This window comes from Carlito syrichta, unplaced genomic scaffold, assembly GCF_000164805.1.
Source record: "Carlito syrichta isolate Samal-C Ts95f unplaced genomic scaffold, Tarsius_syrichta-2.0.1 Scaffold109667, whole genome shotgun sequence".
NCBI classification, from domain to species: domain Eukaryota; kingdom Metazoa; phylum Chordata; class Mammalia; order Primates; family Tarsiidae; genus Carlito; species Carlito syrichta.
Window position 1 is genome coordinate 264,786 of NW_007053763.1, and position 10,627 is coordinate 275,412.

A 10,627-nucleotide genomic window follows, 5' to 3' on the forward strand; every position below is an offset into this window, starting at 1 on the left:
GGTGTCTGTGTACAGACTGTCATGGGGATACAGCTCTCTAGGGACTCTTGTGTTCCCAGAGCTGGGGGTCTGTGTGGGGCTCCTTCTCGGAGAGACCTCGGCAGCCCTGAGTTCCAGTGGGGGGTGAGGATCCGGGCTCTGCCTTCCAAACCCCATGGGCAGGTGGGCGTGAGACCCCAGTCCCCTGCAGCCCTGCTCATCCTGCCAGGAGACAAAATGGGGGACCTCGGGGGGTGAGACCACTTTCAGGTTCCAGGTGTCCCTGCTGTCTCTAAGCCTACCACCAATCAGCGAGCTGGCTACAAAGCAGGACTGGGAAAGAAGGTGAGAAGAGCCAGGCATTTCATGAGGAAAGGAAAAGCTTTTCTCGGTCTGGTCTCGCCTACCAGCTCCTATATCCATGATCTCATCTCCAAGACCTGAGGTGTTAATAGCCCATAATTACTTAATCACCCCAGCTCTTGCTGTCAGCTTTAGGTGCCAGATAAACATGTTGTTTATTAAGGGGAGAGCTTAAATTCGCAGAAAACCTGAAACGGTTAGGAGAATTTCTTAACAGTGATTCCTGTTTCACAATTGAATTCACATGAAAGGATGAAAATGTGCTGAAATACTATTAGAAGCTAAACTAATCGAAAAGGGTTTCTGTGTCTTGAGAAACTCCAGCTTAAACATTTATATTTCAGCCCAAGTCTTCGTCTTTGTGCTGTCAGCCACCATGTGTCCCATTCTGGCCATTCCTGGCGGGACTAGGGGCACTTGGCACTGCTGACCTTTGGTCATGGGGAGACACTTTTGCCGTGACTGCGGGTGCACCATCTGGCGGCAGGACAGGAAGATCCTTAGGGCAGGGGAGGTCAGAAAGGGAGCAGGAGTGAGTGCAGATAGAACCAAGTGTGCCAAGTGAAGAGGCCATGGTGATGTCAATTAGCTGGGCATTGTGGCATGCACCTGTAGTCCCAGCTACTCAGGAGGCTGAGGCGGGAGGATCACCTGAGTCCAGCAGATGGCGGCTGCAATGAGTTCTGATCGCCCGCGGGAGAGGGCATGTGAACGGGAACCTGGAAGCTCAGGGCGGTGGCCAGGAGAGGCGGCCAAGCCAAGGGGGTCATGACCACCATGGAAGTTTGATCCTCTCAAGTGCACCTCAAAAAGTCTAAAGGGGGGGGCACAACAGAGACCTGCCCCTCCACACCATTATGAATAGGAAGTGTGAACAGAGAGAAAATCACTGAATGGAATATATTTCAAATCCTGCAATGTACCTTACAGTTGGAATGTGATTCTGAGGTTTTGGCTAAAAAGTCACTGGATACAAAATACAAATACAAAATACAAATACAGAGAAATACCCAAAAAAGACAAAGAAGGAAGAAATATGCTTTTAGATAAAAAAAGAAAAAAAGAAAACCACAAGGAGTGAACACACAAAGCAACCATGTCGCCCCACAGTACCCACCTTGGAGCGGGGTCTGGAAGCCTTTCATGTTCTGGTCCAGGAGCTGCGAGGGCAGGAAGCTCGAGCCCGGCTGGGGCCTGAGGTCCGGCTCACCCAGGGCCGCGGTCAGTGCTGGCTCCTTCGGCTGGCTGTCCCCGAAGACAGCGGCCCACTCCCGGCTGAACTCGCCCTCATCCAGGGAGGAGGCGCTGAAGATCTCACTCAGCAGCAGCAGGTCATCTCTGTCGGTGCCTTCTGGTTCCAGGGTCCCTGCTGGACCCAGACAAGCTAAGAGAGGTCAAGAGCAGGAAGCATCAGGACAAGTGCACTGGGAGCTGGGATGGGTTGCACTTGGTGACGGCTAGTTTTTTGTTTGTTTGTTTGTTTGTTTTTGAGACAGGGTCTCACTCTGTGATTCAGGCTGGAGTGCAGTGGCATGATCATAGCTCACTGCAGCCTCAGACTTCTGGGCTCAAGCTGTCCTCCTGCCCCAGCCTCCTAAGTAGCTGGGACTACAGGTACGTGACAACAAACCTAGCTAATTTTTAAAAATTATTTTGTAGAAATGGGTTTTTTTCTATGTTGCCCAGGCTGGGCTTGAACTCCTGAGCTCAAGCGATCTTTCTGCCTTGATCTTCCAAAGCGTTGGAATTATAGGCGTAAGCCACCACATCCAGCTGCTTTTTTTTTTTTTTTAGGTTGGTAATAGAACATTTATTAAAATAAAGCTAGGGGTTCACAGAAACAGCAAAGAACCAAAGAATTAAAATGCAAGCTATGTAAAATCCCAACTACAACCCCAAAAGTTCTATAGTATGCATTTATTAGCTAACTAAAAGCCCCCAAAGACAAGACATCCCATATAACAAAGTATAGCAAAAGAGTTGGCAATTTTCAGTTGTTGAAACTGTAGATTTTGCATTTTGTATCCTTTTCTCATTCAGGAAAAATAATATTTTTGAATGTTATATAACATACATATTAAAAACAAGATTAAAAAATACTAACACTGGCTGTAAATATATTCTTACATGTTTCTCATAGGCAATAGGTTGGTTGTAATATGTACATGGCATGAAACTAAGATTTTAGACAAAAATACATGCTAGCTGTAGGTAACACACTAGTGATATGCTCATTTACTTACACTAAACAATTACATAATACTGTCTTCAAAGTTAATCATCTCCAAAGGTTAATCAAAATATAAATTCAGGTCAAGTGTGGTGGCTCACACCTGCAATCCCAGCCCTTCAGGAGGCTGAGATAGGAGGATTGCTTGAATTCAGGAGACAACATAGTGAAACCCTGTTTCTACAACCAAAAAAAAAAGAAAAAATTAGCTAGGCATGGTGGCGTGTGCCTGTAGTCTCAGCTACTTGGGAGGCTAAGGTGGAAGGATTGCCTGAGCCTAGGAGGTTGAGGTCGCAGTGAGCCATGATGGTACCACTACACTCCAGCCCGGGCAACAGAGTAAGACTCTGACTCAAAAAACTGAAACAAAAAATAAATTCATCCCATTCTAGCCTCTTTTAAGAGATTTCAGAACTCAATTTCTACTCCATGCTCCCTGACTCCTTCCTTCTAAAGCAAGTCTAGTTTCTGAGCATCAAACTCCAGGGTTTTGGCTTTTCCTTAAGAGAAAGCCAAATTGACCAAACATTCCTCAGACATGAAACAAAGACAAGACTGAGAGTGCATTGGAGATCTTACTTCCTTGTTGGCGTAGCTTCTTGACTTTTCTCACACAGGCCTCAGTCCACATCACCTGGGTTGGACAGCAGCTCCATGCCGCACCCTGTCCAGTCACCCAGGATGGGGAGACAGCCCTTACCACACCCTGGCCAGGGTGAGAGAGGAATGGAGGACGTGGGAAGCCCCACTGTGAATGAGAGAGGATTCCTGTTCCTTTCTCCCTTGCTGAAATGCCATCACATGAAGCAAAGAGAAGACAGGTCTGATTTGCCCGAGAGTAGCTGTGACAGAGTAACTGGAATATTGGACAATGCTAGGAGCACCCAGGGGTGAGCTCTGTAGGCCAGAGACAGCTGTAGGGTGCCAGAATGACACTAGACTGAAAGAGAAGCCTCCCATGGGGACCCCTTCCTTCTGGGTGACTTCAGCAAAATCCCCCACTCCCCCTGTCTCCGTCTTCTCATCTAGACAGTACAAAAGGTAATAACGCCCACCTCAGGGCATTTTCAGGGAGACCCAAAGAAACACAGCTCAGACCTAAGTGCCTGTCCAGACCAGAGAACTATCCTTACAACAGGAACATTGACAAAAGACCAAACACTGAGTACAGGCAGACCGGGAGCATGACTGGCAGAAATCCTACATCAAGGCCTTGCACTGAGCTTTCCACATGCTTTAAGACCTGATGGTTTTATTAATGGTGGCTGTCTCATTGCTGTGGGATCTCATTTGCCACTTGGAAACTACAAACATTTTTGTTGTTAAGTCACAAAGAGAAGACAGCATCATGGCATATTTTTCGAGCTGTGTTGTAATTCTGATACAGCCATATTAAGTGAGATTAGCAAGTTTTCCTCAAATATATAAGATCATTAGTACGTGGAGGCCTTTTTAACGAAAATTAGGCTTCTCTGTGTTGGTTTCGCTGGATCTATTTTCAAGCACACTTTACATAAAGATCAAAAGATGGGGATTTCTGAAGGGCTGAGCAGATAGGCTACAAATCGGGGGGAGGGCGGAGGTCTAGTCACTCCTGTGTCACTGGGGTTTAAAAACAGTGGTCACATACTGCTTTCACTGGACAACTGTCTGACTTCAACATTCTTATTGTTCATATTATCTCAGAAATGTTCACTGAGTCATAGCCTGTAGGTGTTGTGGGTAAGAAGGTGGGGAACAGCATTTACAACAGACTTCTGGGACTGGGCTGTAGTAACGGGAGCCAGGCACCACCCACACCTGTGTGTGGCTGCTAGGCAGGACTGGTGAGACCAGGTGGGAGGCCCACCTGGTGAATAAAGGCAGGGGCTGAGGAAGACCACCTCCATGGAGTCAGGACTTGCCTCTCAACATCCATTTCCCTGCATCCTCCCCCGCCACACCATTTCTCTCTCCCTCCCTCCCTGTCTCCTCTCTCTCTCTTCCCTTCTCTCCCTCTCTCCCTCTTTTCAATCTCTCTCTCTCTTTGTCCCTCCCTCCCACTCTTTCTCCCTTTCTCTCTTTCCCTCCCTCTCTCTCTCTTTCTCTGTCTCTCTCCCCCACCCATCTCTTTCTGGGGCATCACCCTTTTTATATATGTTAACTTCACAGGTCTTGCACTACCTACTTGCAGGGGGACAGGATGCCCCCACCTCTCCCCACCACCTTTCTAAGGATTGACTTTCTGGCCTGACTGAAACCAGATGATTGCTGAACCAGACCCGCTTCACTGGAACCAATTCAATTCAGTGTGCAGACCCCTGGCAGGCCAAGGACTCTCAATGTGCCTTGGAAATAACGTGTGTTCCTTCTAAGTCCCTTCCTATATTCTCTGCCAACACAAGCCCTCTAGATGTCTAGAGTCTCCCTGTTTTGCTCTAGACATCTGTCCAGGGATGACCACCTTTGACATCAGCAATAATAAACGGTATACTTGGAGTCTTCCAGAAAGAACCATGGACAGGATTTGTTTCTACTGTCTGGATTTTGTGGTGTGGTGCTGATGACACATGTCAGTGGTTTTTACTTGTGAACTTGACATACCTTCCCACAGTGGCTCCAGTGTTCTCTTTGGGGAAACGCCTTCTCCATGTGATCCTGGTGAGATACCCCTTGAGATGCCTCCTCCCCCCAGCCTGGGTGGATTTGAGACTGTGACTGGCCAGAGTCCTCCATCTCCCAGGTCATGATGACTGGCTCAGGGATGGGTGCGTGCCCGGGCATCCCTGAGTGTGGTCCACGGAGACTGGATGGACAAGAAGCTCTCTTTCTTTGGGTTTCCAAGTTCTGAAGCACTGGAGAGAGAATCCTGACAACACTGTCTAAGCCCCTGGGTCCAGCCTTGCTTGAAGCCAATCCATACCTGTGTGTTCCCAGTTATGTGGATTGGTACATTCTTTTTCTTTTAAAAAAAAGTTCAGCCTGAGCCATTTTGCACAGAGGTTCTCCATCACTTGCAAACAAAAGATTCCTGACTCATGTCATGCCCTATCACACTTCAACATTTTAGTGACAGAAAGGAGGAAAGGTCCCACGGTGAAGACATCATCCACTGCCAGTTCAGAATACAGACTTCTGCCTAAGCTGGGGACTACCATCGAACCTAGACTATTATTTAGCATCCTGGTTACTGAACAGTTAACAGGCTGCACAGTGAACATTCTCTCTCTCAAGACAACTTATTGCTTAGCTAAAAGCAACGAAACTGGCACCGACTTAAACCATAAAACACGGAAACCTCCCCATCATTGCCCTGATAATTAAGATGCTTGAAATGACTACACATGTAAGAAACCCTTAATTACAAGTAGCAGAGGACAGGTTTAGGTCTGTAACTAGACAAGCTGAGTCTTGAGCAATAACTCTAGTCCGTCGACTCTGGAGAGACAGGCTGCCATTTTCTTTGAAAACAATTCAACTGAGAGAAAATTGGGACACACGCAGAGAGGGGACCTGCACTTTGAAAGGAGCCCTGCAGGATCCATACAGCTGGGGTCAGAGCATCCACCCACACCCACAAATAAGGACTGCTGCTGAATTAGGGACCGCATCCTGCCTGTTTTAAGGATCAGCAAAGGCTGCTCCAAGCACAGGTGCCAACAGACACAGCGCCTGTGTCACAGCTTGCCGCTCTGTCCCCAACTCTGTGACCTTCCATGCAAGTCCCAGCAACAACCTATCCTCGCTTGGTAGGGCTGTCTGCCCTCCTCTCATCCTTCCAAGTCACTGACCTGGTTTCTTCTTTCTTTCTTTCTTTCTTCCTTCCTTCCTCCACAACTGCGCACTTCACTTTGGCTCCACTCTCTTCTCAACTGCCCGTAATTAAATTCCTGCTCATGCCCGACACTGAAGTGGCTTCTTGAAGGTTGCTGGGGAGATCCGCACAGCCCACACCAACACCCCTTGCTTGACCTCTGACATTTGCACTTTGGTCTGGTTCTGGAGATGAGGCTGTCATCTCCTGGGAGTTCCCAGGAGGTGGCTCTCTTGGAGAACCTCCCACCTCTTTGCTAGTACTTTCTCTGCTGACTCTTTCTACTCTGGTTGCCCTGAGGCTTCCTCCTAAGCCATCATGGCTCCCTTCCCTACATTTTCTGTAGGAGTCTTTCTCTTTCTCTCTCTCTCTCTCTCTCTCCCCCCTCCCCCCCATAAGAGAGACCTTACCTATGCTCGTGGTTCCCATTTCACCTTGGAAGTGTCTCTGCTCTCTATCTCCACTTCCAAGTTCTTTCTGGAACTCTGATGAGAAATTCCTATCTGGGGGCCCTTCAGAACTTGCCTATTGGTGAGGCTACTGGCTCTAGCAGAGGCACCCTCCTACTGTGCGTCTCTGCTCAGTTTGTGCTACCTTTGAATGTTTGTTCCCTTCAAAACTCATGCTGAAATTTAAGCCCCAAGGTAACTGTGTTGAGAGGTGGGACCTTTCAGAGGCGACTGGGCTGTGGGATTCTGTCCTCATGAATGCATTTGTCCACTCATGGCTTAATGGGTTGATAGGTTATTGTGGAAGTGGAACTGGAGTCAAAAGAAGAAGAGAGACTCAGTGGGTACACCTGGTCCCCTTATCGTGTGGTGCCCTGAACTACCTCAAAACCCTGCAGGGAGTCCTAAGCAGCAAGAAGGCCCTGATCAGATGCAGCCCTTGATCTTGGGCTGCTCAGCCTCCACAACTGTAGAAATAATTTCCTTTTCTTTATAAACTACCTAGTATTGGGTCTTTATAAACTACCTAGACAGTCCAACTGTGAGGTTACTCACTTATTCAAAGACTTTCCATGGCTCCTCTGACTACTGAGTAAAGCACTACTCCTCATTGTGGCATTCAGGGCCCCTCCAGTCTATTGTTGACATGGCCCTTGCAGCCAGCTGTCAACTCAGTCATCTGGGAAGCCTTCAATTTGGCAAAAGCCCCTTGTATGCCACTGCTCACATGCCTTCCTGCCTTTCTGTCTGGGAACCTGTTTTCACCCAATGAGAAGAATCATATGTGGTTCTTTTTTTTGCATCCAAAATTGATCTTAGTGATCATCTTCTCCAATTCATTTTACAGATGAGAAGAAAGACACATACAAGTTAATGACCTGCCCAGTGTCACATGATATATCTGTTACAGAGACCCTGGTTAGGCACCCCCAACTCACAGGTCAAGGTGCTTTCTCACTTTAGCATCCTGATTTACTTTGGAACCTATAAAGGACCTCACATATAAACTAGCATTTATGCTTCTGTCCAGTGCTGAGAATTCCTACGGTCAGACATCTCTGTCAGCATGTGCCGGTGCCCACCCACCCAGCATGTATGCCCTGCACCTCTCAAGGGTTCAGAAACCAAACCCCCATTCCCCTGGGGGAGCACTCTCCACGAGAAGGGATGCCGAAGCAATGAGCAATGCTGTGTGAAGACTCCCCTGCAGAGGAAGCACTCTCAAGCTCAGGCCGAGGGTGGGAAGTGGGTGACAGCTCACTGGGGTGGTGTTTTTGAAAGCACACGGAGTTTCATGACCTCAGTGTAAATTAGGAACGCAGAAGGTGGAAACACAACTACATAGGCCGAAAATGAGAGCACGGGAAAACAAAACAGATAAATGTCAATTGCCTTCATCTGTGTCTGAAACAGGAAGACTCCATCTATCTGGTTTTCTCCTTGGTCCCCAACTCGACAGTATGACTAATGGTTAAGGCAACACACTTGCAACACAGATGAAAAACCCCAAATACCAACACTATCCTCACATCAACCAAAAGAGAGGGGGAGAAAGATGGGTAGGAAACCACCTTACAAAAATAGCCAACAAGATAACAAACATATCAAAGGTTTCAGTATAAAAAGTTCTGGTGGCACACTGTACTTGTTTCGAATTCAAGAACACTGCTTCTAAAAACTACCCCCTGGTGAAAAAAGATATATAATAACAGGTGGGGGGAAAACCATCCCTACCCACTCTCTGAAAAAAAACAACAACCCAGCCTGCTATACCCTGAGCAGGCAGTGAAAACACACGTGTTGAAAATCCCCAAGCCTGTTCCTTCATTTCAGTGTTAGGTCTTAGTAGACATATCGCCTCACCGACAAATACACCACCCGGGGCAGACCTCGGTACTTACCGAGTCTTTACAGAAATCTTTACAGGGAAGATCTACGCAGATCACTACTGACCAAAATGGTGATCAATGGAGTACAGTATTTGGTTTAAAAAAATGTACCGTTATTTTTTGAAAGGACCAAAGCCAGCGGTACGTTTCAGGATTCTGGCAGGGAGGCAGGGAGAAGGGGAAGTTTATGAGGAAAGATAACAAGCTTAGCATTTGTCATCTCGTATGGAAGCAGTCTGATCCCTAGTCAGAAATCTACGGAGAACGGCAGGAGATCGTTCAGAATGACTCAGGAATAATGGAGAGAGAAACCCGTACAACTGCCATGGCAGAAGGTTCTTGCCCGGGCCTGTGGTAGCTACAGAATGAGCTGTCATTCCAACTTGTGGTCAGAACTTAGAATCACAAGTTTGGAAGTAGTGACCAAGGAATTAGCAGAAGACAAACATTTTAGTTAAGATATAGACAAATAGAATGTTTTATATTGTCTCAGTTAGTCTTGTCCTGGAGAGAAATCTTTTGGGTAAGGCCAATTTATGAGACTGAGGTGAATTCACTGAACTCTCTTCCACTTTATGACATCACTTTTTTTGTTCAGTTACCTGCTAATTATTTTTCTTGGCCCAATTTTGAGGGATACAAAGATTTCTATTTGTTATGACTCATGAATTGAGGTCAGATTGTCACATGTTGGTCACAAGACAATTTGAGAGCCACTTTCAAGTGTCTCAAAATGTCACTAAGTTTCTTTTTCACTTAAAACATTTTCATAACCTAAGGTCAAATATCGGTTTTTCACTAAATAGCTATTTAGTAGGAGAAAGCAAATTTCATTATGACACTGAGTCGGAGTGATTTTCTGGGAGATGGCACTTTGAGAATTACTGCTGTTGTCATAAGTGGATGGCTTTTTGATAACATTGTACCATGGCTTAGCCATTACTTGTCTAACAGAATTACCACTGGGAGTGTGCTGGCCCCCAAACAGCAGGGTGCTAGAGCTTACGGCCCCAAGTTCTCTAAAGTCAGCCATCCCTGGATTAAGCTCTTTTTATTTCTTGACTGTTTAATGTCTTGCATATTGTAATCAGCATTTAATTCAGGACTCAGGCCTTCTGGCGGTTTTCTAAAGGGCACACACATTTGGAAGTCAACAATTTAATGAGTGTTTTTTTCTTTGGTCACCACAAGTTCTCTGTGCATGGAGAGGGTATTTTCATACTAGTGACTATGTTAATATTTAAGCCGACACCACCCTCTGGGGGGCATCACAGAGGCTGAGGCAGATAGTGGGAGGGTTTTGCACATGCCTGGAGAGAGGTTTTGTGGGTTGGCGGTGATAAAGGGAAGGGAGAAATTACGTGACTCTGCATTTAATTGAGAAGGCCTGCAAATCAGTATTTCTGCCTGAGAACAAGCACATGAAGAGCACATTTGTATCTTTGCCTTTAGAATTAAATTGAGGCTCAAAAAATGAACATGGGCGGCCATTCCACAAAACTAACAGAGATGGTAACCGACAGCCAAGGACGTACGTGAGGTGTTTTAATTAAGTAGAAAGGTAGTTATCTTGGCACATGCCCTTGGGGAGGTTTATGAAAGTAAGCATCTGTCACAGGCAGGGGCATTTCTGATTTAAATCTGTGAAGAAAGGTATAACTACTGGGTTAGTGTTGTGCCATTACTACTAAGTTAGAACATCAAATTCCAAAGCCAAGAACCTTTTTTTTATTTTTGATAAGAAAGAGGGCAACAGAATATAGACTTATTTACTGCATCTGCATAAAGCTAGAAAGAAATGCAGGGGAGTAGGGTATTGGAATAGGGAGGGGCTGGGGAGCAGGAGTGCGAGTAGGAGGGTTTTTTGACCGTATATACATTTTTTTTTTTTTTGAGTTGGAGTCTCACTCGGTCGCTCAGACTG

General features: G+C 46.4%; 1 protein-coding gene across 12 annotated transcripts in view; it reads right to left on the reverse strand.

The window, feature by feature from the left end:
* Positions 1-10,627, reverse strand: part of ICA1 (islet cell autoantigen 1) — a 153,416-nt gene that overhangs the window by 14,980 nt on the left and 127,809 nt on the right. For 11 of the 12 annotated variants that reach the window (XM_021717576.1, XM_021717572.1, XM_021717566.1 and 8 more), the window contains one exon: positions 1,460-1,726. In XM_021717576.1, coding sequence (XP_021573251.1) covers positions 1,460-1,726 — 267 coding nt within the window. The remainder of the gene's footprint in view (positions 1-1,459; positions 1,727-10,627) is intronic. The other variant, XM_021717587.1, reaches the window with a different exon arrangement.